The sequence below is a fragment of the Phaenicophaeus curvirostris genome, chromosome 7 (genome assembly GCF_032191515.1).
Source record: "Phaenicophaeus curvirostris isolate KB17595 chromosome 7, BPBGC_Pcur_1.0, whole genome shotgun sequence".
NCBI classification, from domain to species: Eukaryota; Metazoa; Chordata; class Aves; order Cuculiformes; family Cuculidae; genus Phaenicophaeus; species Phaenicophaeus curvirostris.
In genome coordinates, this window is record NC_091398.1 from 28,887,343 (window position 1) to 28,914,451 (window position 27,109).

The 27,109-nt window shown below is 41.2% G+C and overlaps 2 protein-coding genes across 6 annotated transcripts in view; one reads left to right on the plus strand and one right to left on the minus strand.

Annotated features, from left to right (window-relative positions):
- Nucleotides 1-8,503, plus strand: part of EPB41L5 (erythrocyte membrane protein band 4.1 like 5) — a 60,298-nt gene extending 51,795 nt beyond the window's left edge. For 2 of the 3 annotated variants that reach the window (XM_069861404.1, XM_069861407.1), the window contains 5 exons: nucleotides 455-548; nucleotides 1,458-1,535; nucleotides 2,351-2,392; nucleotides 2,856-2,986; nucleotides 3,549-8,503. In XM_069861404.1, the coding sequence (XP_069717505.1) occupies nucleotides 455-548; nucleotides 1,458-1,535; nucleotides 2,351-2,392; nucleotides 2,856-2,986; nucleotides 3,549-3,606 (403 nt within the window). In that variant the 3' untranslated portion in view covers nucleotides 3,607-8,503. The remainder of the gene's footprint in view (nucleotides 1-454; nucleotides 549-1,457; nucleotides 1,536-2,350; nucleotides 2,393-2,855; nucleotides 2,987-3,548) is intronic. The other variant, XM_069861406.1, reaches the window with a different exon arrangement.
- A 2,929-nt stretch (nucleotides 8,504-11,432) lies between these two features.
- Nucleotides 11,433-26,965, minus strand: LOC138722801 (kelch domain-containing protein 3-like). 3 transcript variants are annotated; one of them, XM_069861410.1, is made up of 8 exons: nucleotides 26,956-26,965; nucleotides 19,249-19,412; nucleotides 18,423-18,502; nucleotides 17,546-17,624; nucleotides 16,028-16,074; nucleotides 14,459-14,579; nucleotides 13,379-13,565; nucleotides 11,433-13,036 (listed from the first exon to the last, which is right to left on the minus strand). In XM_069861410.1, the coding sequence occupies exons 2-8, from the start codon at nucleotides 19,409-19,411 to the stop codon at nucleotides 12,349-12,351; spliced, it is 1,365 nt and encodes a 454-aa protein (XP_069717511.1). In that variant the 5' UTR covers nucleotide 19,412; nucleotides 26,956-26,965; the 3' UTR covers nucleotides 11,433-12,348. The 3 variants fall into 3 exon arrangements, with proteins under 3 accessions (XP_069717511.1, XP_069717512.1, XP_069717510.1); XM_069861411.1 differs by lacking the exon at nucleotides 26,956-26,965 and having other exon boundaries at nucleotides 11,433-12,790; nucleotides 19,249-19,511; XM_069861409.1 differs by lacking the exon at nucleotides 26,956-26,965 and having other exon boundaries at nucleotides 19,249-19,511.
- Between the last annotated feature and the right edge of the window lie 144 nt (nucleotides 26,966-27,109).

The following is a 27,109-nucleotide window of genomic DNA, read 5'->3' on the forward strand; positions in this document are numbered from 1 at the left end:
CTACATCTAACTAAGCGAGTTTACCGATGCATCTTTAATTACTGTTGCAGCAGTTAAACAGTGTAGGCCAGCCCTCAGGGTGAGCGTCCTAGTAAGCAGTAAGCAAATTTCTCTCATCTTCTGAAATATCTGACAGCCTCCTGCCCCTGGCTGTGGAGAGGAAGATAAGAGGATGGCAGGGAATGCTTCAGGCAAATTAGAAACAAGGGCTGAAGAATCTGGTTTGAGATGGAAGACATCAACAGCGTTGGGTCTATACATAGCTGTAGGTGAAACTATGAGAGCGTGGTAATCTGCAGAGGTAGTTGGAAGGCATTTACTTCAGTTTACAGCCATCAGTCATTTGTCTGCCTCATGTGGAACTGGTGTGGAGTTTTTGGGTTGAGCTGTCAGGGAGGTAGCGCTGCTTCCTGCTGTCCAGACAGTGTGCTGATGAAATGTTTTCTCCTTTCAGTAATGCTCTAAATGAGGACTATGCTGCCTCGAACCAGGAGGACCTGCTGATTCCAGCTAATCTGGCTCCAGCTGAGGAGGCGGCTGTTCCAAAGGTATCACCACCTGTCAGCCTGGAGGGTTTCTCTGTGTCGTGTTCTGAGCTACTGATATCTCTAGGCAAGCACAGCAGAGCTTGCTGCGTGCCTCTCGTATCTCAGTGAATACCAGACATTGGTGAATGCCCAAGAGTGCTTCCTGAAACAGGGACACTGTACAGATCTGCCCAAAGGCCATTTCCAAGTGTCCTTTCAGGTTATTTGCCTGACACTTATTTTTATAAACTGATTGTTTAAAGGCCTGGAGGAGAGCCCTTTATATCCCAATTATGTGATACTCCAGGAAAGAGACTGCAGGGATGAAATTCTGACATAGGCGATTCCTGTCCAAGTAACCACAGAGGAAAAAGTTTAAATTGAACTGTTTACTTGTTGTATTCTGGTTACATTAAGGATAAAGGTAATTTATCTCCACGAAGTGTGTGTAGCAATTCATAGGCCAACCTTCCTTTAACCCTCTCCGAAAGAAGGGGGGACTCTAACACTGGACTTTGCTGTTAACTGAGGGGTTACCCTGAATCACTGAAGCAACATGCCCTTTAGCTGTTGTCCCTCCAAACCAGTGTTATGTAGTTGATCCCACTGAATAATTATTAATTTCGTCTTCTGAGTTCAATTACTCAGCTCACAGACCTCACTGACCATGTCAAATGGCTCAGTACTGCATCTTCACATGGGAGAATGGGACTGTTTCACAGCTGACGTGGCAATGACATTGTTTTCAGGACGTGGATGAGAATAAGTGAAATGAAACAGCTTTTAAAAAAAGATCATTTGGAAAGATTAGGGAAAACAGACCTGGTAAACGGTGGTGTTACATTAAGGACACTGATCTATAACTTGAGAAACCACTAGACCTAACTAGTTATTACTGGGAATTCAATTCAAAACTGATTTATTCCATAGAGCACTCCAGATGACCAGGACGTTTCCTTAACATCATTGACAGAGAATCTAATTGACTTTACAGAAGCCACACTTCGGGTAAATGTATTTCAAACCCAAACTTCTTCCTTCACATGTACAGTGGTTTTTACTCATGAACTCTCCTCTGGCTTTAATATCTGTCCACCAGGCTTGGATCTGCTGCAGTAGAGTGAAGTGGTGCTTGACCTGGATCACTGCATATTTGCCTGTCTGTTTATAGGGTTGTAGCTGGCATAAGGTTGTAGACCCTACGGCTTTGTAATGGAAGTGGAGGAACCTAAAGAGTTTAATTTGCAGTTGTGCCACAAGAGCCTGTAGTCTTTTATTTTAGTGCACCTGCAAGTACCAGCTATGCTGCTCAGGATTTTGGTTATATATAATATTTCAGAAATTATATGTAAATCTGTACACACAGAGACATATGTAGGTGTGTATGTGTAGAAAATTAATACTCGAAAAACAAGCTGTTAATACAAATTAGCCCTCTAATATAGATAAATATAATTATCTGTGCCAGCAAAAAAGGAGTTTCATTGCGTGCAACAAAAAGGGGAAAGGAGTAGGACCTCTAAACTGTTCACAGAAGTGCACTCTCTGTTAATTTCGTCCACAAACGGGTTCAGTTGCTATTTGGAAAAGGAGCGCGTTGCTGAAAATGGTACCGGGGAGTTCCTGCGAGTGGGTGTTAGGTGTGTGCTGTGTGGGTACCGTTTATCTCTACAGAAGTCACATCATCTGCAGCTCATGACTAGCATGGTTCCAAGACTGATGATGGACAAATAGACGAGATCAGTTTGGGAGGCAGTATTGTTCTGAGAATGTTCTCGGCTACTTCCAGCCTTTTCTAATGAGCATGTGTTTGCTTTTTGCAGGTGTCTTCTCAGCCCATAGTAACACCAAGGTGGATAGTGCCAGTGAGTTACTTGACAGTTCCTTAACAACAGCCAAACAAAAAAACCAAGCTTTACACAGAAGCATTAAGTTGGAAAAGACCCACAGGATCATCGAGTCCAACCATTCCTATGATTAAGTTCTTCATCATTGTCATGATTAAGAACTGGGAGCTCAAATAAAATACTAAAATATAACAATTTGTAGTAATTTGAAAGGCTATACCAGACCAAAACTAAAACAAACTAATTCACCTGAAGTAAATCAAACAAAATACATATTCTGTTAATATTTAAATTTCATTTTTGCTGCATTACATTGCGGGTAAATGCCATAAAATTTCTTTAAGAGCTTGCATTTAGTGAAGCCCACACTGGAGCCTGATAAATCTTAGTTTTTACTGTTACAAATAAGCCATATTGAAAGATCATCCTGTCTTGTCCTGACAGGTTTTTATTTGTTTCCTATTTTATTCTCCCAATTCAGACTGGGCTGATTTCCAATGGGCCTTTAGGAAGTGATGCCGCCTTAGCCCTGAGGGCCGTCAAAGGCAGCACAGAGGCTCTGTTGTCAGCTGGATTGCCACCATCCCAGCAGACATCGGAAGTCCTTGCAAGGTAAGGAAGGTCTCCTCAGCACTCACTAAAGAAGCTTGTGGAGGGTGGAACAAGCATGCGCTCTTACGGCTTCCACTTGAATAGTTACAGTGGTCGTTTATACAGTGTCTTGTGTTGCTGGGCTATGCTTCTGCCTCAGTTTATAGCATTTCAAGTCTTATAAATGGAGTGGCTGGTGTGTGTGTATGTATTTTTGTATGACATTGTTTGAAGGGTAAGGAAACTTCATTTTTTAATTCAAGTAAGTAAAGAAACGGAGCACACAGAATCTGTAGGAACTTTTCCCTTCCTATTCCATTCTGCCGTGCTGGTGAGGTGGAATGATGGCAGTGATCATCAGGTCCTGGTGAACCCCTTACAGTGCCGCTGGCAATAAAGCTACTGCTGCACTGTGTGAAGTTGATTCAGTTTGCTCTTCTGTGGGTTTTCCATTGGTGTCATTAAAATATGAGCTATTAACACTCTCCAGAACAATATTCACCTTTTCCTTTTTCAATCCTTCATGACAAACCTTTTTGGAGGAGTGTATTTGCAGGGCCTCATTTTATTATTTCCCTTTCAGCCCAGTCACTGAGGATGCTACAATAAGAACAAAATGTTTACTCACCACTGAACTCTAGAAGGAGTTTCTGCACCTTCCACCTTGTAAAAACTCAGATCTTCTAGCATATCTCCAAGGGATCCTTCTGAAAGACTTGCTTGGGATCAAACTCTTGCTGAACAGGAGTCAGCCAGCCACCTCGTTTGCTAGGATCCAGGAAGAGACTTCTACAGTTATTCCAATCTAACTGGAATTACAGTCTAAACCAGGATATAAAACCACACGCACGTTTGATCTTCTCCCTTGGGAGAAGTGAAATGCCAGACTGGAGTTAGTCCTGCACATGAGGAACAGAATCTAGTTGTGTTCCACTCACACCGGGTTTAGTCTTTCTTACCCTGTGCTGCCTCTCAAGTGTTAATGGAAAACATTCACTGTGCTGTTAGTGCTGTAGTGTGTGAGCACAGCTGTCCCTCACCTCTGTAGGTTGATATTGATAATAGAAAGATTAGGAGAACTTGTAGGGCCACCTTGTGGCCATACTGTGTATGGTGGCTCACGGTAGTGGTGGCTTTAGTACCAAGGACACTTCTGTGTGATTATCCCCCTCTCTCTTCTTTGTTTTACCAACACATATTCACCTCTTTGGCCTTAAACCTCTTAATATTCTTGCACCTCTTATTAACAGTACCTGGAAATAATGAAAATCTAGCCCACCAGTGACCAACTACTGCATTTGAGTTGCTCGTTGCAACCAGAAAAAGGATTAACCTGCCAAACAGCTTATATCATTAGCAGACTACAGCAGAGGTCCCACATTTTGACACTGATGATTTCATTTCCTATATGAGTCAAATACATAGAGTTTAGGCTAGAGATACGTATGTTTTAAATGCTGAGGCAGTGAGGTATAAGTACAGCTTATACTTCAGCAGCTGCTTCCTGGTTAGCTTTGTTGTCATATAGGACTAGGGAAGAAAAGAATGTTCTTGTTTCTGTTCATACTGTTTCTGGATGTTGTTTCCAGATGCTGTGACTTGGAAATGTCAGATGTGGTAGCAGCATGAGGGTACAACTTAGATCAGTTCTTAACACCACTTTAAATTCTGTTCCAAGTGTCATCTAACGGTTGTAATGTGGAACATAGAATAGAAAAAAATAAGGTGAAAACAAGAAAAAAAGATTAAAAGTTTCTGTAAGCAGTTCACTTTTTGTAGAAGGAATGTAGGAGCGCTTGTAAGAACATGCTCCACAGAGCTGGTGGAGGCCTTTTGGTGCTCAGGTGAAGCACAGGATATAATATGTAAGAGATGGTGAGTTGAGCACAGGGACCGTGGGGATGCAGGCTGTTTAAAAGGTCAGGTGCAGAGTCAGAGGGAGGGGAAACAGAGAAGCCCAATGATGACCTTTGCATCTCCTAAGAGAGAAGCACAGATGAAACAACTGGGATCTTTCTTACAAAGAGTTGTGTACATATGACTGGGGTTGGAGGATGTTTTCTGCATAGTGCTGCTGTTTATAAATATTTATGTACATGTGGTTCTTAAAAACAGTCTTAAATGTGAAAGTTGCTTCTGAGACCTGTATGCACAACTGCGTGTGGGCACACCAGCTGCCTGCACATCTCCGTGGAGACAAAAATTGGGACCAAACCAGTGTGGGTTGTGCGAGTGAGCTGGTGCACAGCTGGGCTGCTCCTTTCAGACAAGGGTGTTCTTAGTGCTGTGCTCGTGCTCTGGTTTGCAAGATGCTAAATGTGAGCATTAAGGAGGAAGCCAACGTGGCATCTACCTGGCCCCACTGCCACTCCTCAAAACCCCCGAGGCCTTAATAGAGAAACACAGAAACCATGGGGACCACCTAGGACCGAGGTACCAGAGTGACCCTGCAGACAATGATTTGCAGCCGTTGCCTCAAGAGCCCCTCCAGCCAGCGCCCGACACAGGACCAGGTGGAATGTTTCTGCTCACCAGCCGTTCAGCTCTGTCCTTACATCCAGTTGAGTATTGGCTTTTTTTAATACTTCTGAGTCTGAGCCTTACTGCATCTTAAAATGTAGAAAGTTCTCAAATATTAAATGTCTTCATCTGGATTAATGATGCAGTTGCCAGCAAAGTTCCTGCAGGAAAAGGGAAGCGATGGCTGCAACAGTCGGCTGCCTGCACAAAGCCAGGCCTGTGTGGGGAAACTTGGCACTTGCTATCGATCTGTTTGCTCAGCAGCCGAGCTGGCGTTCACCAGCTACATGTGTTGGGGTTGTAAATAGACAGAATGCAGTAGCATTTTCTTTAAGACATGTTTGATATTTGACTCTTCCCACTGGGTTCAGGAGCTCTGTGAACCGTTAGCTTGAATCCCTCCCCAAAAATCAAATAACAGAAGTTTACAGTTTACAGCATTGCATGTTGAATGCCACCCCTAGGTCCCTTCCAAGTAATCACACACAGCAAATACAAGTAAATAACGTGTGGTGAGTGCATCCCCCTGAAATCTAAACGGTTCCAAGTAGCCAACTGGTGTTTCAGCATGGCTGCAATGGCGGTGATCAGCGGGAGATGTTGTATTTGCACACGTGCACACAAATTTCAAAGGGACGAGGTTTTCTCACTTTTCAGAGGACTGGAAAAGTTATCTAAAAATTCAAAACTTTGAATTGTTACACTGGGGACTTGGGATTTCTTTGAGATTTGGGGCTGCAAACCCAACTCTTTGCAGTGGTATTTAATACTTGGAGCACATTTTCACTCCATTTAACCCAGCGTAGCTTATTTAGCTATTCCAAATCATGGCTTATGTTGGGAGCCCAGTGAGACTAAGGTGCTGCAGGTGTGTGACGTGAACAGACATGTCACTGCAGACCCAAATGTCCTGTAGTTTGACATCAGTGTTTTGCTGTAGGTGGTGTATCCTGAGCAGCTAACAGGGAAACACAGCATTACTCATCACCTGCATTGTATCAAACATAAGTAGGTGTAACAGTTCCTACAGTTAATGTTATAAAGTATTAATGCCTCTATGGCACTGAGAAAAAGGGATTTTCTTACTATTGCTGTGTTATTGATTGGCTCTAAGGTCCAGTGATCCTCTGGAAGTTTGGTACTTATTTAAAGAAATTGATAGATAAAACTTCTGTGCAAATATGGTGTGGGGATGTTGGGAGGCCTGCCAGCCACATAAGAGCTTTAAGAGTTGTCAGGAATGAGTAAGCAAATGTTATGTTGCAGTCAGCGGGAAAAGGTCAGCTCCAAGGTTTAAACATTTCCGTTTCTTTTTTCCTAGCAAAGTTCTCCCCGCTTCCCTTCCCGATGCCTTTCCCAGCCTGTCCTCACAAAGTGGCCTGGTGCCCTGTTGCTGTGTGTGCAGGCAGAGATGGAGGCTTTTTGACTTTATACTTAAAAAAACCCCAAAACGTTAAACTAAAACCGTGATTGGATCTAAAAGTGAAAGTGATTTCTCTCCAGTCACACTCCGTGAGTGATCAAAGATTTTACAGAAATCCTAATATTTATAACAAACAATCCTAATGCCATATTATTAATGTCTTAGAATGGTATTTCAGGTCTCTCCCATTGAGCCCAGAGAGTCTGCATGGGCTGAGGACGTGGCAATGATCTTACAGGCTTTTGAAACGGGTGTTAAAAGGTGGGAGCTGAGGCCTCTGTCACCTGAATTGAGAATCTGTTTTTCACTTCAGTGGCAACGGGGTTTAATATTAGGTAAGTCATATGACTTAAAATAACTGCTCACCTGGTGATCAGTCATGGTTAATGAATTAGCTTGAATGTGTACACTTTGTCAAAGGTAGCGGTGTAAGAGCTGTGTTTTGGACAATATGTTGAAAATTTGAGTTTAGCAAGAAAATTGGCAGGACCAGAAGAGGTGCCCAGGTGAGCAGGATGGTTACATTTGGGTCTCTTTCCACAAACCATTTCCAGCCCTTGCTCATTATCCCTTTGTCTGCACCTCGCTCATTCCCATGTCTTGGGATCAGTGTGGCCTTCAGAGACAGCATGGGATATTTTTTTGACATTGTGAACATATTCTGGACCACCCCAAATCTCATGCAGGTTGTGTGTTAGCAGGTCATTTTCACAGCCACTTACAGCTCTGGGCACGTAGAGTCTTTGTTCGTCTAGGAAGTGGTAGTGTAGATACGCAGCTGTTGGACACAGCGACATCACAGCTCTCGGATGCAGCTGGACAATCGCAACTTTTATACCAAAAATTGAAAATGATCCATGCTAGTGGCCTTTTGGGGACGCAGGTGTCAGCCGGGTGTGTTTGCTCGAGTGTCAGCACCGTGGCCGCAAGCACAGGGCCCTTCCCACCGCACTGAAATTGTGGTAGAGACTGGGTTTCATCACGTGCTGCACTGTCTTGTCACGGTATTGAGGAGGGAGATCCCAGTGGTTGGCACGGTCTGTTGAAAGCCACAATCTGTCCCTCGGTGCAGCGCGTGGCTGTGTCCCTGCTGTGGGGTTGGCCTCTACGCGGCAGGGAGCCCCAAGATTCTCCTACAAAATTCACCTGCTTGAGTGCTCTGCTTCGTAAACACCCACGTGCACCCCTACCTGTAACTGGACAAACTTATTTTTGAAGTATGTAAGAGTATTTTTTTTTAGCTAGATTTTGGTTTTTTTGTTAAAGCCACACTAACTACTGTATTTTTACATTTTATATGTAAAGCTCAGCAATAGCTCTCGATGTATAATTTATTTGTTGGTTTTTTATAAAAGGAAGTGGCACCCTCTTGCTTCTGTTTCACAATTGCGATGTATGAACCGTGTTAGGCGCTGCACTGAGATCTGTATTGAAATAGAAACTGTAAATGGGAACAAGAAACTGTGATTTGTAGTCCACTCAACCCAATCTTGAAATATTTATACTGTAGTTTTGTCTTAAATACACCATGTCAGTGCAGAAGTCTCACAGAGTCGTCTTTAAGCACCACTGTGTATGCTGGTGCGGTAGTTAGAAATGGGCGGGTTGGCCGGGATGTGGGATGTGAGAGAACGCGAGGCCGGCGGGCTCTGCACCTCTGAATTCAAAGCCAAAGGCATGTGGCTGACGCATCCGAGTGCTCATCCACGCTCAGCAGCTTCTGATTTAAGAGCAAGGTACCTGGGCTGGGATGACAGTTGTGAGCTTAGCTGGCCTGGCAAAGCTGCAGGCTGTTAGGAACTTGTTGTCAATTACAACATTGCTTAGCATGATACCTAAACTTGCAGACTGGTGCTATAGATGCTTTCTTGCCAAAAGAGCAGAGATTATCCAGGACTGTCAAGTGTTCGGTGGTTTTAAAAATCCGTGTTGCGAGGTGTGTGCCCAGAAAGGACGTTTTGAACTTCCAAGTGTTAATTTCGCCAAACACAGACAGAAGAGCATTCCTGTTAGCTGAGCAATCTTGCTTTTATTTCTAGTAGGGACTGGTTTATGTTTTGAGATGCGGCGTTTCTTTAAAAGAAACTATTTCTTTCCAAAATCTGGCTTCAGTGAAATGCTTAAGAAGGCAGCAAAGTGCAACCAAAGCATCTGGTCATCTTCATTTTTCAATGATTAATGAACTTGGGGAAGTATTAAAAGGAACTGAAATAATTCCATCTTAATCATGAAGCTCACAGAAAATAGTTTCCCTTCTGGCACTGTTTGCTGCGCAGGTCAAACTGCAGCCCCCACTAAGCCACTGAATTGTTCTTCAAATCCCTTTATAGCTCAAAGTAATGAAATGTGTTTGGGTTAGATTTTTTAATTGTTATTATTTTAAAAAATCCACCTCCTTTAATATCTACATGTTAAAAGAAAATCCCTCTGATTTGTGCATTGTAATATTCAGAAGAAGAGTGGTAATTTTATAAAGACTGTTTGTTGAGATAGGCTGATCGATTTGCCCTCTTTTATGTAAGATTTAGGATACAATAATGCATCTTGTGTTGCTTTTATTCTGTGGACTTGGATTTGACTCTGGGCACATCAAATCCATGCAAGCTTCCCTTCTTTTGAGAGTTACTTTAAAACCAGGTATGTTCAGCAGCAGTCTCTTCAGTCCCTGCCCAGCCAAAACTTGAAGTGGTTTGGGTTGGTTTGATTTGTTTCTAAACAGCTGCCACTAGCTGGAGTAATTCCATTCACTGTTCCGTGCAGGGCACTGCAGAGCTTTCAGATGGTGATTTTGGTCACTCAACTGGGCCTGGGGTGAATTCTCATTAACTGCTGCGGTTATGGAGAAGTATCACGAGCACAACCACGGAGGCGTTCCCTTCCTCTGTGAAAAGGATATAAATGTGCCTGGAACATGGGATGAAACTGCCAGAGGTGCTCTGGGAAGCCCGCTAAGTGTAGTTGGCAGCACTGGTTGAGTTTTGAAAGGGAAGGTGGCCCAGGAAACAACACAGTGGTACAAGCAAGGACTGTGTGCAGAGGGCTGGGTACCGCTGGCAGGTTTCTGGGAGAGCACCTGAAGTACAGGTCACGCAGTCCTCACGCGTGCCCAGAAGCGACCCAAGTGCCAGGCAGAGGAGCGCTCCCACCACTGAGCAGCTTTACATCTCAGACCTCCTCTTAAAGACCCAGGAGTGGGCCAGCAAGGGGAGAAGTAGCTTCCAGTGTCTTCAGCAAATATGCTGTAGCACAGATTCCTACTTTCAGGAGCAGAGCTTCCTTCTCCACAGTATTATTGGAGCTTACTGGCCCTGAGCCTGCACCGATCTTGCCACAGCCCCTCCCTGAGCTCCCTGCGCCCCATACAGGGGCTGGGAACAGCGGCATCGGGCCAGTTTGAGAGGCTGAGGATTTTCTTAGGTGAAGAAGCTGGCGCTGTGCCGAAGGCGCTGGTGCAGCCACTTGACTTGGCAGCCAGCAGAGGCAAGGGGAGGCAACGGGGGAGATGGGCAAGTTCTGCAAGCTGCTTTTTCCTCACCGTGCCAAGCCATCGCCTTTGGGCTGGCTCATGTCCTGCCTGCATTGGCTCCAAGTAAATGCTAAACCCTTTGTGGGACTGCCAAAGGGAAGGGAGTTTGGCAGCGAGGAAGAAAGGAAAGGCAGAGGATGGATGGCATTTTCCTGGGGCTCTTGCACTTCCCCAGGATACTTGTACCTGCCAGGAGGTCTTCGCGTGACTTGGAAAATCACTGGTTTATTGTTGCCATTTCCAGTTGAATTTCCTTCCCTCAGCGCTCCTAGATAAAAGTCTGGATGTTACAGCAGCGCTTTCGAGATGATGCCAAAGCAGACATGACAGCAGCAAAAGAAGAGCATGCTGCTGATTTAAGACTGCAGAGCTCTGTGCCTGCTCAGCCCAAGTGCTGTATGAAGTCCTTTCGAACACATCTTTAACTGGGTAATTCCCCGTTCTTTGAGGAGAAATTCAACACTTGGGCAGCCCTCGAGGCTGGCTGAAGTGCCAAGAGATGACTGGGGCTTGGCGAGAGCACGGTCCTTATTCAGAAAGGTAAGTGCTTTGTTCATCTTGAAAATGTAAATACATATTTTAAATTCATGAAAGCTCAGAAAAGGAGCACCCGCTGATACCAAGTGCAGCCCAGCTGTATTCACATGGCAGCAGAGAGTCCTCTCTGTTCCCAAACAAATGTCACAGAAGGCCCCACTAACACTTAAGTAGCTTTTCGCAAACTCATCTATGATGTTCCCATTGAATTCATGTGACAGCTTCTTGTGAAGAGATGACAAAAGTAGCTGTAAATACTCACTTAAAATTCATTATTCCTATGAAACTTCTGAAAAGTGATCTTTTCAGATATTCTGATGCATTGAATTGCACTTTCCAGTAGTTTCAGACACCAGAATGCTGGTATCTTAGAAACTTCCATGGAAATAAATGCTTGAAACATCAGACAACATTATCTTTCAAAAAAAAGCACTTTTCCACAAAGAAAAACAAACCATACATGAACTCAGGATTTACTGGTACAGAGGGGAAATGTAGCAAATACTGCCTATGTTTACAAAACAGCAGGAGATGGAGTTGGAAAAGTAGAAATCCCTTTGTGGCTAAAATGTGAGTTACCGGACAGAACACCTTACGGTTTGGGCCACTCCTGTCAAGCCTTCCTCTTTTTTCCCCCCCAAACACAAAGTCAAACCCTTTCGGTCCTATATTCAGTCGTTGCCGAGTATTCACTGGGCAAATAAATTGTTCTTCCAGGTGTAACGCACTTCCTCTGCTGTGAAGCTGCACATGATCTTCCAGGAGGAACCTGCGATTTCACTTCCTCAGAGTTAGATGCAATTCCCTGAATATCTTCTAGATTTTGCTTCCTGATTTGTCTGTTGGGTTTCTTCTTTATAACAGCCATCTCATGTTGCAAATACACTGTGCCAAGAACACTCTTTCAAGAAAACAACACCTCAAAAATCTCAGAAAATACTGCCATTAGGATTCATCAAATCCCTCAAGTGTGACCATAATGTGCAAACTTGACTATTACATAGTTTCATGGGTACATATTTATTTCTTATGCCAGTGCAAATAAGTCTGAATGGCAGTTACGGAGCCATTCAGGCATTTTCAAGGCAGCATCAGCCCCTGGAGTCTGAGGGGACAGTAAGTGACCAAGAGAAAAGGTAACAAAAAGAGCAGCATTCCAACAGCTCTTCTCGGAAAAGTGCGACTTACATGCAAGTTTTGACATACAGTTATGTCAGGTTTTGTTCACATAAAAAATCTGTTCACAGCGAGTATGAGAAGGTTTAATATTTTTTCCCCAGTGTGCCAGCAGGAAACTGAAGACGGCTGCAAGCAGTTGGTTTACCACCTACTGGCACGCTGGTGGAAATTTATTCTTTCACTTTGCAATCAAAGCCATCACAAGCTAACAAACTCCATTTCCCAGAAGGAGATCTCGGAGAAGCTGGACAAAGGTTTGCCCCCAATGAGCAGCAGCACATTGGTGTCACTGCCGGCTTCATCCACCGCAGTCATGTGCTGACAGTCAGTTCCCTCCTCTTCTCCCTCCATTTGAGCAGCCGAAGTCTCTCTCTCTGAAGAGACAAACAGACGGGGAGACTTGTCCTTTGACCAGACACCTGTTGCTCTGTTTGAGTCTTGCTCTGCCTCTGAAGTGGTTTGAAATACACAAAAGGCCCCTGGCTCCAGCGGCAAGCTGAAGGTTTTCATTTCAATTGCGTTGCTTTCCTCGTTGCTGAATGTTCGGTACGCAGGCTGCTGACGGAAGTAGCTGCAAAAGCGAGTGTGCTTTGGGATGGTCACCAGCTGGTGATGGCCCCTCTGCTTACTCTTCAAATGGCTGGGGAATGTATTAGTGAAATCTGAGGTAGTTTGGAAATCAACACCAATTCCTAAGAGGCAGTGATAGATTTTAGGAGAAAAGTTTGCCTTTGTAGTACCAGTAAGCTTCTTCCATGTCTGCGTATGGAAATGATACTTCCAGAGGTCGTCAGTAGGACTGCAATTTGAAATCCCTCCACCAAAAACCAGCATAGAGTCTTTGAAGACTACTGAGGCATGACCTACCACTGGAGGAGGTCCTTGGCTACGTGTGAGAGAAACCATCGGTTAAGGGCAGACCAACAAGAAACTCGCACTGCGATTTTAGCCTCTATTTTCCTTTTGACTCAGAAGAACTGACTTCTAAACAGCTGCACTGGGACATCAAAATTACACTGCTGACAGCTGCATCAACCCGTTGCCAACAGTGCTTCCGAACAAAGCCAACTGGAGCCCCGGGGATGGCAGCAGTACCATGTCTTGATCTGAAAAATTCCTACAATCGCCAAAAGGGAAACATCTCCCTCTCTGCCTGCATGCAGTATCAAATGGTAAGATTAATCCTCTCTTTCTGTGTTAATTGAGTGTAACAAATAGTATAGTTTACCTTGTTCTGATGTTGGACCAGCTGCTGCTGACGAAGTCCCACTTCCACAAGTCCTTCTGTTCACACAGCCCCATGAGTCCTCCAAAGAGGTACATGCCTGTCTGATAAACCACAGCTGAATGGCCGTGCCGAGGTCCTGGGCCAGCGTTCTGAGATGGGCTGGAAACACACAACCATGTTCTTGTATCTGAAAGCAAAATATTCATTTATGGATGTACCAAACTTAGACAAGAAGGGATTTATCTCAAGAACAAAGTAACTATTCTGTTGCAGAATAAGGGTTCCTGCTTTATAAACTTATAAGTTAACAGCTTAACTTCTAATGCTGAAAATGTGCATTTAAAAAATCAATTTTTAAATAAACTTCCAATGACAATGTCAGATGCTGTATGACAGATGCCATGGAAATTTTATTTACAGAGCAGGGTTTCCTACAGCTTTGTTAATTCATTAAGTGTGACACAGAAAGATAATTTCCTGGCTGTAAAAGGGAAAAATCAGTCAATAAAAACATTCCTTCATTAATGTCTGTGCTTATTCTCCCTGAGAGGGAATGAAGAATGAGATAAACCCATCACTCATTTCAAAATAGTGACTGAATAGCTGCCAGATAACAAAAGTTATCCATTTAGGAAGTCCTTGGGAATCATCTCATTTGCAAGCACCAGATCAGTGATGAATACAATAACGACTCCATCTCCTGTCAGGTCTGGCTCCCCACGGTCAGTTCCAGATTTGAGATTCAAAAGATGGCATTAACAGGCTGAAGCCAGGGCCTGTGCTGCATCTCAAAGTGTTTGTTAATTCTTGAAGATTTAGTGAATAGTGAACCCTCCCTGGTTTTCAGCTCTAAAACAGGCAAGTACTGCAAAACTTCTTCTAGTATAACACAGTCTAATTAATTTCAGCTGGGAATTAATTTCATTGACAGAATTCATAATTAAATGTTGCCACACAGAAGCCAAAACTAACTTACAACATTTCTACTGATAAAAACTTCCTTAACAGAGCAAGCCATGCTTTCCTGCAGCAGGCATTGTTTTACACTGGATCAGAACCTTATTGTGCGTTTTAACTTACCAAAATGGAAAGTCCAGAACTCCTGTGAAATGCCCCTGATACCAAAGTATCCCCCGTAGATGTACATGCTAGAACAATACACAACCGCACTGTGTCCTTTTCTGTTAGCTGGTGCCGAACTCTGAAACAGTTCAATAATAAGACAAAAACTTGTTAACAAATCAAGTTGTATCAGTAGCAATGTCTGTCTTGGGAATGTTCCCAAGTAATGAAAACTGTGACTTTTGGTTGTGTTAAACTACCCTAAAAATACAGAATAAAGCCGACACTGAAGGCTTGCATGGATGCAAATACAGAGCATTCTCAAATCTAAGCATTCCTCCCTTTTTAACTGCAGCACAATACCCGATGCCTGCAGCCTCCTACTCTCTGCGCTCGCACCAGTAGCGCAGCTTTCACAACTGTTCCCAGGGGTAGTTTCAGGACTTGTTGTAAATACACCTTGCAACTTTTGGGAATGTAACGGGGAGATGAAGCCCTTTCCACCATCAAGCACAGCCTTTCCACCCCGAGGAAACTTTAGTCCCAAGAGTAACTCACCCACTTTGTTTGTTGTGGATTTGCCTCACCACATGCCCTCAGCTGTGTCCAGACCCTCAACAATTAACCAGGTGGTTCCTGCTGTGCCCACAGCAGTTTTCAGCACTGGACCCAAACCTGGGGAGGCCCAGCTAAAGCCACAACAAGATGTAAGGCAAGTGTTTGGTTTTGTTCTTTTGTTCTTGGCTGCTTCTTCTCAAAGAGCCCATTTTTTAGGGGGATGCCACATTCTCTCTATACAGTTTAGGATAATTACGAGAAACTATTTACTCCTATATGTAAGAAGGAGTTAATAGATAATTCCATCATATTTGTTGTACATAAACAAAATTTCATCAGCCATATAACACCTTTTTTTTTCACCCTGAAAGATCCTGCAGTCCCAAACTCTCTCTTGACTCCCCCACTGAACACAGGGAACCATGGCAGTGACTATGTCACATCTTAACAATTTTTGGTGCGATTTCATAGTGTAGTAACATTGCGAGGATGAAGTTTCAACAGCAACATGTGAGTCGTTCTTTACATGCAGTGATATAAAACCAATCTCATAAGACCAAGGCATAAATGCTTCCACTGAGGTTTCATTAGAAGTAGCAGTAACTTGGTGAGTCCACGTGTTCAGATCGAAGAAATGAAAACTGCTGCAGCACTTCACATTTCAAAATGTATTAGTGTGACTGCCAATCTGTTTTCACAGCCCTACATTTAAAAGCACAGACTTCTTGTACGCGTGCAATATTGCATTTAAAATTAGTTTTCTTTATAAAGATTTCAGAAAAACAGAAGCAGTAGTAGAGGAGAAAACTTCTTATATAGGACTTAAAATTTAAGAGCAGTATTTTTAAACACTGTTTAAAAGAAGGAAAAAGCCTTCATTATTGAAAGTGCAAAGAAATAAAGTACAGCCACATGTCTCTGAAGAGATGAGATTGGAACTGTTTGGGGGAACATATTTCAAAGCAATCTGTTTAATCAACAAAGCAACAGGCATTTGATTCACACATTCACCACTTCCTGGCTCCTTACCTCAGTCTCTGCTGGTACGTTACAGCACTCTGTCCATCTTGCGGAATCTAGGGGATTGTTTTAATAAAGCGCAGTTTATATCCCAGACCACAAGAGGACACTCCTCCAACAGCAATTTTTCAAATTATAGATCTAATTTTCAACTAGGTCTCATCCTGGTGTTTTCTAATGACAAAGATTTAGAAATCTGCCTCCCACAAAGAGAGGAGTACAGGAGACATAGTTTGAATAATTATCCTTACCTGATACTGAATCAGGGAGATACCATACAGTATCTCCTGTTTACTAAGGCTGAATTTCACAATGCAGAAATTATCTGTGATTTTCAGCATGTTCTGAACTTGCAGAATCCCCAGATTTACTGATGGATATATGGCTGTTCCTACTTTGTAAACCTCATGACAACAGCCTTAATTTTTCTTGTTCCTTTTCACAGATCCCTTAAAAGAAATCCTCAAATAACAGCCAAAAGTCATTCATCTACAATCACCACGAAGAAGAAGCTGAAATACCAGATAACCAGCACCAGAGTTAGAATGAGAAAGCAGCACAAGTTTACATTACTAAAAGCTGTACTTGCTGGGAAAGATTTTAAATAACGACCATGATAAACGTATACACGCAACAAATTTTGCATAATTCTTTCCCAATTTTCATTTATAATTACTATAAGCAATAAGATGCTTTCTCCTATTATATATATATACATATATAAAAATAACCTACCTGAACATATCTGTTCTTTCAGCAGGTATTTCAGATAAATGGTGGAAAACAAAGAAAGGGCTAAAAATCTCCACTGACTTAAGGTTACATAGTGAAGTAACAAAAGAAGCCAGGAAACTTAAATCTTGGTCAAAAATAAAATCTAAAATCTAGCTTCAAAAGAAATCAATCTCGCTCTCTCTCCTCGCTCCATCTGACATCAAAATAAGCAGCTGTTACTATACACAGTATTTCTAAACGGAGACTATGTAGTGTGTTACGTTATTATTAAATACAAACGTTGTTTCTGTTATGAAATGCTGTTAATTTCCCACCTTCTTATTTACACTTGTTTTTTCCTGTTCCATCACTGCTGTTGCCAGCTTACGTATTTCTTCAGTAAAAATACAAAATGAGTTATGCTTTATTAATTTATTTTCTTCTATAATAAAATAAAGCGCTTAGCTTTAAAAAAATCAGGTAACATCAGGAAAAAACTTTAAATATGATATGTAACAATTGTTGGGTTGTATAAGCGAATAGAAAACTTCAAGGGAGGAGAGGAATGGAAATTCTGAGACCTTAAAATACATAAAACTTCCCCTTAAAATACTTTCTAATTAAAGTAAGAGTAGACTCTTTGATAGCTTAACAGCCTCATTTTAGGGGGAAAATATTCACACAGTAGTACATGTATTACTTCTTGTAAAGCCTAGGGAAGGCTGTTACAAGCAGCACTTTGATTCTTACTATTTATTAGTACCTATGGACTTGGAATTTCCCATGGAAAAGACTGGCTATTGTGTATCATACCGGTGTCATATATCCAGAGAGGAGTTTTTGCTTGTGTGAAAGCAGAATCGACCATCCCACCAAAAATATACAGTGTGCCCTGCAAAATGCAAAAATATTTGTCACTTTACATGTAGGCATATCGCAGAAAAATAATTTTTAGAACAGTTTTTAAATTAAAAGGCTGCCATCACCAAAACACAATTAACAATAACGCACATGGTGATCTGTTAACAATTCAAGATCCAATTGTATAAAGCCACCAACTTTTAATCATGTCTTTATCTTCTCCCAATAGGAAACCCTGATGAACTCCGTGTTATTTTAATGGTGTTCCAGAACCACTCACTTCCTTGTCAATCTGGGACAGCTTGAGGGATGCATATCTGGAGTTCTCAGAGGCATTGCTCAGGTAATATTAGATTATGCATGTTTATACAAAGATTTCATAGCATTGCAGCTCCTGATATCCTAAATTCTGTTTTCCCCTTACAAGCAAAGCTGTAATTCTTATTTGCCTTCACTCCCTCGTCTATGCAAGTTCTCAAGTGAATGTTTTTATGCTGTAGCTTATCATGCAAATTAATTCAGAGCAACTGTTACAACTGTAAAACCAAGTCATAGAACGTGCTGCCAAGGTCTTTGTTTTGTATTACTATTACATACTGAGCATTGACTGAGGACACTGGGGAGCTGCACACTGCTGCAAGGCTGAACTACTGTCACTTTATTCAGAAAGATTCCAAAGCATCGGTACAGCTACATCCAGAACTGTACTAACATAGAAGTATTTTCTGGGCATAGTACGTCAGTACGTAATAACCTATGACATTTTACTTCATTGCATAATAGGAAATAAAATGTTAGGCTATGGACAACGTAAATATTGGTCTATTACCTTATAAGCCACCATTGAATGTTCTTCCAGTTCTTCTGGACCATCTCTTGAGCAATCCAGTATTTCCCATTCATTTTTCACTATAAACCAAAGTTGAGGTTAAAAGAGCATAAACATTAGGGCAAAGGCGAAAAGATCCACTCTGACTTTGGCTGTGCTGCCAGGTCATTTGGGGGAAAATGAAGCCTTCTGTCATCTTTCCTCTGTTCAGAAGACTGAGGCACTTCCCCCAAAATCATCTATGTGCATTTTTCTATTTAGTAAAATTAAATGTAGCAGAAATTGGTCTTGTTGCTGTTTTTATTTTAATGCTGTACGGTTACCTACATCAAAACCTAACTGTTCCATATACATGAAGCCAGAGCACAATTCTCTTTTGTTCCAGTAACAACAATCGAACAGGGAACACCACACATGAAGTCAAAGAATATGAAGTTTCACATGAGATGGTGCATTATTAATACAGTCTTACAAGGTATTTTATTCATGTGGTGCCTTCGTGTGTCTTTACACTCATAAACTACTCCCATGCTCAAGACTGAATAGCTGTGTCTTTGATATCCCTAGCTAGAACTAGGATATTTTAAAAGACTCTATATTTGGGAAAAATAAACCCAACCAACAAGCCCCAAAATCTATCTGGGACACCAGCAACAGAAACAAACACACCATTTGCTCAATATACAAAATGCAGTTTATCCATCATTTTGATGAAGAGACTTTATTATAAATGGGGATAATCTGTTAACTACGGAGTATCCTCAATTTCATGACGGCTGGATGTAATGTCTTTATTCTTGACCTAGAAGAAAAGGGGCAAACTCACCTATGTTGTATCGCCAAAAATCTCTAAGGCTGGTGGTGTTCCGCCCTCCGTAGAGATAAACGAATCCTCCACAAATAATGCAAGCATGTTTATATCGATCACAGGGGGAAGGCTTCTTCTGGGGCGCAGATTTCCAATCACAGTGTGCAGCTTTTCCTTTCATCCTGACAACTAAGATCTTATCTAAATATCAACTTGCAAAGAACAGCCATGTTAGGATACGGTGCCAAAATATCAGGGATAGGGCTTAAACCCTGCTTGGTCTGTGAAAAGACAAAAAAAATATTTTTGGGTTAAAAAAAAAGGAAAATCAAAAGAAGACAGAAAAAAGAAGTCTCCGCCTTGTCACAAAAAGTTATTGTGTTTTCTGTTCATTCTCATCAAGAGCAACCTCACAATTTTGGCCATCTGTGAAAATACGCTAACTTAAATAAAGCACTCGCAGTGCTGGCTCTCAGAGTCATATATCAATGAGACTGGGACAGAAACATTCCTGGAGCTGAAAGTTTTCCAAAGAACATCAGCAAGCTGAAACGATAAACTGCAATACTCTACATGTGCAATACAGCTGAAGCCAAGGCTTGGTCTTTTTCACCATAAAACCAAACCTGCACTTGAAATAAAATTTGGAAAGAGTGAATAGTACAGATGAAAGTAATGCATTAGCAGTTGTCCAGCATTTACTTGTAATTCCATCTGTAAACCAGCTGAAATTTGGATGCATCTGAAAAAAATGACACTATCCCTTCATTTGCCACAAGATGTCACTGTGTTCTGTGAAGACACAAGTAGGAGGCCCACCACTCCTCTATAAATCCTCTTTAAAATACATCATGGTGAGTGTTTTGAAGTAGATTATTTTATAAAACATTAAAAAACCCAAATAAATCATTATTAGGCCAAATTCTGGAATTTCTGTTGGTAATGTGTTTGAGGTGACAAACATCACAAAATGAGGTGACGAAGTCTCAAATTCCAAGATTAGATCTAGGATGTAAATTGATAGGTAACAATCTGTCAGAATGAATTAATATAATAAGCCTTCCTTTCTGCCTTTCCTCTCAGAATCCCACATGTCTTCCGTTGCACTGCTGCACTGGAAGCAACATTTTTGTTTAACAGACTTCTCAGTACTCTGCCTCTAGGAACAGGTGGATGAGGTGCTGAGGGTCATGGTTTAGTATTTGATAGGAATGGTTGGACTCGATGATCTGATGGGTCTTTTCCAACCTAGTGGTTCCATGATTTTCTGGGGTATTGCCACTACTACTGTCCTAAAAATACCAAATGAACTGTAGCCCAGTCTCATTCTCATATGAGTGACCTCTATGTTAAACATACAGGAAGCCAGGAGACAGCCTTTATAAAATACAAACACCTTAACTGTTACTTTGATTCCTGAAATCAAAATAGACACAGTGAGACAACACGCTACAGTGAGATGCTACAGATACTAAATATTCTATTTGCAAAAGGTGCGAGTCTTTTTTTCACTGTATCTGAAATTTATACTCATCACTATTTATTCCAAAAGGAAGTGAGCCCAGGAAGTGTTTACAAGATGAATCCTTACAGCATCGCTCTCTTCAGGTACTCAGAGGGCAGTCCAGGGGCAGCTGCACATAATTTGAGGAAAAACAAATACTACAGCAAAACAAGCTAAGGAAGTTAAGACTCATATTTCCTATTTATGTATATATTTTATATTAATATGAAATAGATAAATCTAATTTAATTTATCATTCAGTTTATCTCTAAAATTTACCATTTGTAAGACTAGAATATATTCAGTGACAAAAACATGCTAGAAAATCTCTTGCAGTATATTCTGGCAAAAGTAGCTATTCAAATTGTGTTGTTTATCTTTTATACAAACCAGTTCTGTAAGCTGTTACTGTGGAAAACAGAAGTATGTTCTTTGTATGTTTTCTCTGAAAGACTGGCAGCATTTACAGAGGTGTGCATTTCTCTTTTCTAGGGGAATTAGCAGCTATGAAGTATTGATGCATTATAGGTGTGTAAGTTCATAACACCTGATAGCACGCTGCTGAAAGGGGGAAAGCAGCTGAAGTCATGGAACACAGATTCTTTCCGTAACTCTGCCAAGCTTCTGTGTAACCCTAGCCAATTCATTTATTTATTTCCACAGCTACGTGGGGACAGAAAGATCTTCGCTTCAAATTTGCTGATGCAGTGCTGTGTGAGAGTGCCAAGATATTAGTACTATTGATACAATTTAATATAAAAAAGGTGATGAGTCTTTACTACTAATACTTTACAAAGGTAAAAAGGCTTGTTCCCCTCGAGTTTGGGCTTCTTTTCCCAGCTATAAAACTGGTTCTTCTTCTTCCTATGTATTTGTTTGTTATTCTTCCTAGAAACATTGCCTCCCATTACACAAACATTCAGAGAAGACCTGATTTCATACAGTAGATTAACAACAAAATCCTGTCCATTTGTTTATCTACCCCAGCTGAACTCCGTGTAAGGCGGGCAAGCAGGATGAGAAAACAAAAGCCCAACCTGGGATTAACTGAATGGGCGTCTCCTCCCAGTCACACCTTCTGAGCATCAACTGACCCTTGCGAATCAGGGCTATTTACTCTCTCAGCACAAGCATTCTCAGAATCAGCTACAATCACTTAAAGAGATCAGTTAACAAACCTTCACTTCAGAGTTGGGGAAAAAAACACGTTCAAAGTTAATCTTCAATTGTGGCTTTCATCACTGATATTTTAAATCACAGACTTGACTCCTGGATTGCCTTTCCATAGAAACAGGCTCACCAAAGTTCATCTACCATCAGTCCTTAACAGTCCTGTTTCCAAAGAAAAACTGCTGCTCTTCTGAGAACAATGTCACCCAGCAATATCCTCTGGGTCATGCCACACTGACCTCAACTTCAACTTGGCACAAGCAAGATCAATTATCCAATAGGAAGCTCTAACTTCAGCAGAATTTCCAAAAAAACTACCCAAAAAGACAACTCAGAACATTTTTATCCAACTTTTTTTTTTTTTTCCAAAACAGCTGTAGCACACACAAAAAAAAATGGCTGTGGCTCTCCAAACTCTTCTGCCATCTCATTCTAAATATAGATCCTGTGCAATCAATCCCAATTGTTGAAGGGCTGGAGGAGCTGCAAGACAAGGACCTAAAGAGCTGCAATTAGCGTGGTAACTATAGCACAGAGTGCTTATCAATTAATGTCGCCGCACTACTGTTTCATAATACAGATAATTCAGGAAACGTCGAAAGACTGGAATTACTTCAGGAAATGTAGTTTATGTGTTCATTATATAATTATTTGTTAGATGTGGTTTCTCAGACAAATGATTTATTTATTTAAAGTTTTACTTAAATAAACTTCATTAAAGCTTTCTTCAACCTCGGCCCCCTGATTCATTTCCATCTGTTTTCAATATAATCAGAAAAGTTTCAGATTTAAAAGGACTGAGCCTTTAGAAATACGATGAGATATGAAGCCACTCATATTGGGAGAAAAAAGTAGGAAATCTTTTTGTTTGTTTTCTTAATGACTCAGTCTTCTCAGCTCAACCCTCAAACCTTATTAGACAACTAAATGTTTTATTGCTCTTCAAAAATAATAACATATCTTCCCAGTTCTACTGTTCTCACGAACTTTTGTGTTTGTGAGTGTTTTACTGTAACGTGTTCCAATGGGACTGCTTACACTGATATGGAGAAAAATTTGACCAAAGACTTGCAATGCAGTTCTGAATCACTGGTTTTAAAAACAAAAACCACTTTGTTTAGAATAGTTTAGAGGGCAGGGCTTTTTTCACTATATCACATTTACTTGCAATGCTTCACTACATGTGAGAGATTATTAGTATTCTCAAGTTTGCTATTTCACTTATTTCCAAAATTCAATTTATTATGAACTGTTTCTAGACTGTGGGTTTCATTTGTTCATTTGTTTTCAAAACACAGAAATTGATTTTCAAAGATGTTCAGCTTCAGCATTTCAACCCGCAAGTCCAGAATGGCTTTGGGAATATAGAGTATGTGTAATATTTCTGCATTATTACAATTCTGAATTGAAGGGCTTTGTTTTGCTACATGTTGTACAACATGCCGCTACTACTGAGCTTACAACTGAAGTTTTCAAGACAAAGGGAAGGAGATGGAAAACAGTGTTTGTTCTTACAGGGGGAAGTTGAAAGACAGAAAGAGGATTTGTAAAATGACAAAGCAAGCAGTGGACGCAGTTCTATCCTGAATCCAGTGTTCAGAAAACAGACAGATACTTTTAAGTAGAACATAGAACCTTGGTCACCTTTATAAAGCTTAGAGCAAACATACTGAAAATTTACGGCTTTTATATTAAATAAATCTTAATTGAATTTTAATAATTTAGGGTAGTATTTTTAAACATTATCACTGCTGTATTTCAGTGCTTCCCGTAGTGAACAGGTATTTCAAAGGAGGTAACTCTTCTGAAAGAGTTGCATATAATTAGTTTCTATATACTGTAGGCTTATATAAATAACTACTGCTTCTGGAGTGTGCAATCCTAGAGAACCAAGGGCACTGGCACTGTTACTGCAAAACAGATGAGGGCATCGCAAATCCCTTCTTCTGAGGAGCTGTCCTCCTGTTTCTGGAGCTCTGCAAGCAAGGTATGGTGTTTCTTTAATTCAGATCACGTTAATATTAAAGCTCTGCTTCTGCAATTTCAGAATAAATTCATACGTTTGCATATAGTTGCAAAAATAAATTACGCAAACTGACATTATTAATAAATACTCTTTTGGTTTTTTCTAGGACTTTTCACCCAGAAAAGAAATCCTCTATGTTCATTACTGTGTAGCACTACTCGATCTCTGTTACCAAGTAGTCATAAATGTAAGAATTTATTAAATAAACAAGTCTAAACATATCCAGTTGTATTTTCTATGTGCTAGGTATAGCTCTCATTTTTAAGTAAAAAAAAAACCTCGGTTTGGGACAATACTGTAAATATTTAATCTGTTTACCAAATTCGGGGGGGGGGATTTCTGGAAAAACAGCAGTTAAAATGTTTGTTACATCTTTATATATAACTCTAATACATGATTCAGGAAATCACCCTTGCAACTGTATTGAAATAAGTCTTAACAGTACAGACAAAAACTCAAACACAACTACGCTACTTTACATTCATGACTTATCTTCCTTAGTAAATTAAAAACTCAGGTTTTGTTTGGGACTTTACAGTAGATTTTTTTTGTTGGCTGGGGCTTCTGGGTTTTTTTAAGAAGAATGTGACTTTTTCATTTTAAAAAAATCAAATATATAGTTTTGAGTAGTAGATCTCCCAAGGTAATCTGTTAATCATGATTTCCAGAACTGCAATTCATCATTTGACTGCAATGCAATTTTGAACAGAATTTTTGAGAAAAAGATTCCTGGAATACACATCTGCAGGTGGCACAAGTACAGTGTATTGTGGGCACACAAATCCAGTGCACCAGCCATACCTGATCAAAAGTTTATGCTGATAGGAATGGTTCGATTCGATGATCTAAGAGGTCTTTTCCAACCTAGTGATTCTATGATAATCAATGTGAGTGTGTATGGGGTTTATTTATTTTTGGTCCTTAATAGAATATTTACTACAGACATCTAACTTACTTTTCAAATCTTATTTAAGGTCCTGTCGCCAACTCCACCTACAAGCATGTCAAGAGCTCATTCTCTGTTGCGGTCCTACCATGTAACTGGAACAGATGCCCTGACTATAAGCTGTCCCTGCAGCAATATGGCCCTTGGATGTCAGCTGAGACAAACAGGTAATTTCTTAAGTTCCAGATATGACAGAGGGTGGAAATAACAGTTCCTAGTCCTCACACTTTACCATAAAAGAAATGAGAAACTCTCAGTATGTTCACAGGGCAGTCTAAGATGTATTTGGCCTTTCACCCTTTCCTTGGAAGCAATTTTTACTGTAACCACTGGGAACAGTTCATTCCAATATACGGGTCATCACACCTTTCCCCTGGAAATAGCAGTTTTCCATGTTCCTGGAAGTCATCATTTGGGGATTTCACAAAAACTTACTAGTTGGATTCTTTCAAGATGCAGATGCCCTGGAGATTCAATGTAATAAATCTGTACTCAAGTGTGACTGAATGCATCTTCTTGGCAGCTTGTGGCCTGCCGTTGAAGCAACTTCAAACTACTTCCTTTCCTAAGGGAGACTCTACTTGTGCTAATTCACAAAATTTTCTAGGTTAGGAAGAAAGACTCTGGTTGACAAAAAGGTCAGTGGCTGCCCAGTCTGCCTGCCCTCCTTAGGGTACTGTAGTATATACTTGACAGCTGAGAGCATATCAGCCAAAAGCTATTAGCTTCCATAAGAAAGATGCACACTGAATTTTACTTGTCTGAGGAAAAGGAACATCGAATAAAACAGACACACTTACAACTTAATGCCACACTACATGGAAGACAATGTATTTTTCTTGTCCTCAAGACATTTTGCGCTTAGACAAACGTGGAGCAATGGGATAAAGACGACACGTAAGGTTATGAGAACAGCAGAAGCTGTAGCTTGAAGAAATATGAGGGAGGAAAAGGCGGGCAGTTGGCAATGAGAATAAAAAGATGTTCCAGCTAGCAAATACTAAAACATCCAGATATCATGTTAGAATCAGTATGAATTCAGATTACACAGTACGGGAGAAATCATGAGAGACTTGAGTGAGAAAGACTCAGATGCCTCAACTGGGAAGACTGTCAGTAATGACTGGAGGGAAAACTGAGTACAGAAAGGATCTTTTATAGGGCAGATGAATTTATACAGTCAGGTGAAAGATGGTTGCATAAAAACAGATGCTACAATTGCATAGCTGGAATAGATTGCATAGAGAGGAATAGCTGGATTTTAGTCTGGCAATGAAAACAGAGGTGGCAGGCGTGCAAACAGTAATAATAACCGTGATGGTTCACAATAACCTTGATGCCAAGTTACTGGGCTGCACCAGCAAATGGAAAAAAACCCAACCCCGCATGATTTCAATATATAAAGGAGACAGAAAGCATAAGAGTAACTTTACAGATGCACGTTGTCACTCCAAACTCAAATGGAATTACTCATGTGAATAAAACCAGTGTTATGCATGAGCCCGCACAATGTAGCCTAGATACCAGAGCAAAAGAAGGACAAACTCTTTTGTTAGAAGCCTGAAAAAATGTTTTGCAAGCTGTTTTCATATTCAGACTCCAAATGACAGGGTCCATTTTTGATTGGAGCCTGGCTTTCTCAAAAATCCTCACTCCCAGCTAATGTGGCCCAGTATTCATCCCAAGCCAGATGTATTCTGGCTTGGGTTTTGGATGGTTGCATTTCATTGTCTGTCTTTTGCTCTGTAGAAGGCATTCTGTTGCCTTGTGGTCTTTGATTGTGGAAAAGTGAATGAGCAAAAAGGAAGGTGGTGAATTTCCTAAACTGGATGGAAAAAACATGGAAACAAGAGCTCTGGCTGACCCTACCACAGACCTCCAGCGCAGCACTGCGGAAGTCGTGCTTCCCCAGCAATCTCTTTGCTGCAAAGCACTGATGCTGCTTCCTTCTTTTCACACCTCTGGATGAAAACTACTTTGTGTGCAATTGCACAGTTTACGACTGTGTGCGCTGAGAGGCTGCCTGTGTGTTCCTAGCGATGCTGTGCACGCATCAGAGCTGGTCAGTGCACTCACCACCTTCCTGCTGCTCCTTGTCCTCCTCAGCGGGCACCGGGTTCACCTCCCCTCCTGTTCCACCCCTGCCAGCGCAGTCCTCGCCACTTCAGCGTCCCTCTCTCCCCTCTGGGTGCTGCTCCTCGCCGCCTCAGCTGGGGTTTGGTTCTGACAGGAT

What these genes read in the sequence shown, in the direction of transcription:
- LOC138722801 (XM_069861410.1), bottom strand. Translation starts at nt 19,411, where the DNA reads ATGAAAGGAAAAGCTGCACACTGTGATTGGAAATCTGCGCCCCAGAAG. An exon ending in TCTCTGGATATATGACACCG is followed by an intron (nt 16,075 to 17,545) that starts GTATGATACACA and finishes ACAATCCCCTAG; the next exon opens with ATTCCGCAAGATGGACAGAG. An exon ending in ACGTACCAGCAGAGACTGAG is followed by an intron (nt 14,580 to 16,027) that starts GTAAGGAGCCAG and finishes GAACTGTTTCAG; the next exon opens with AGTTCGGCACCAGCTAACAG.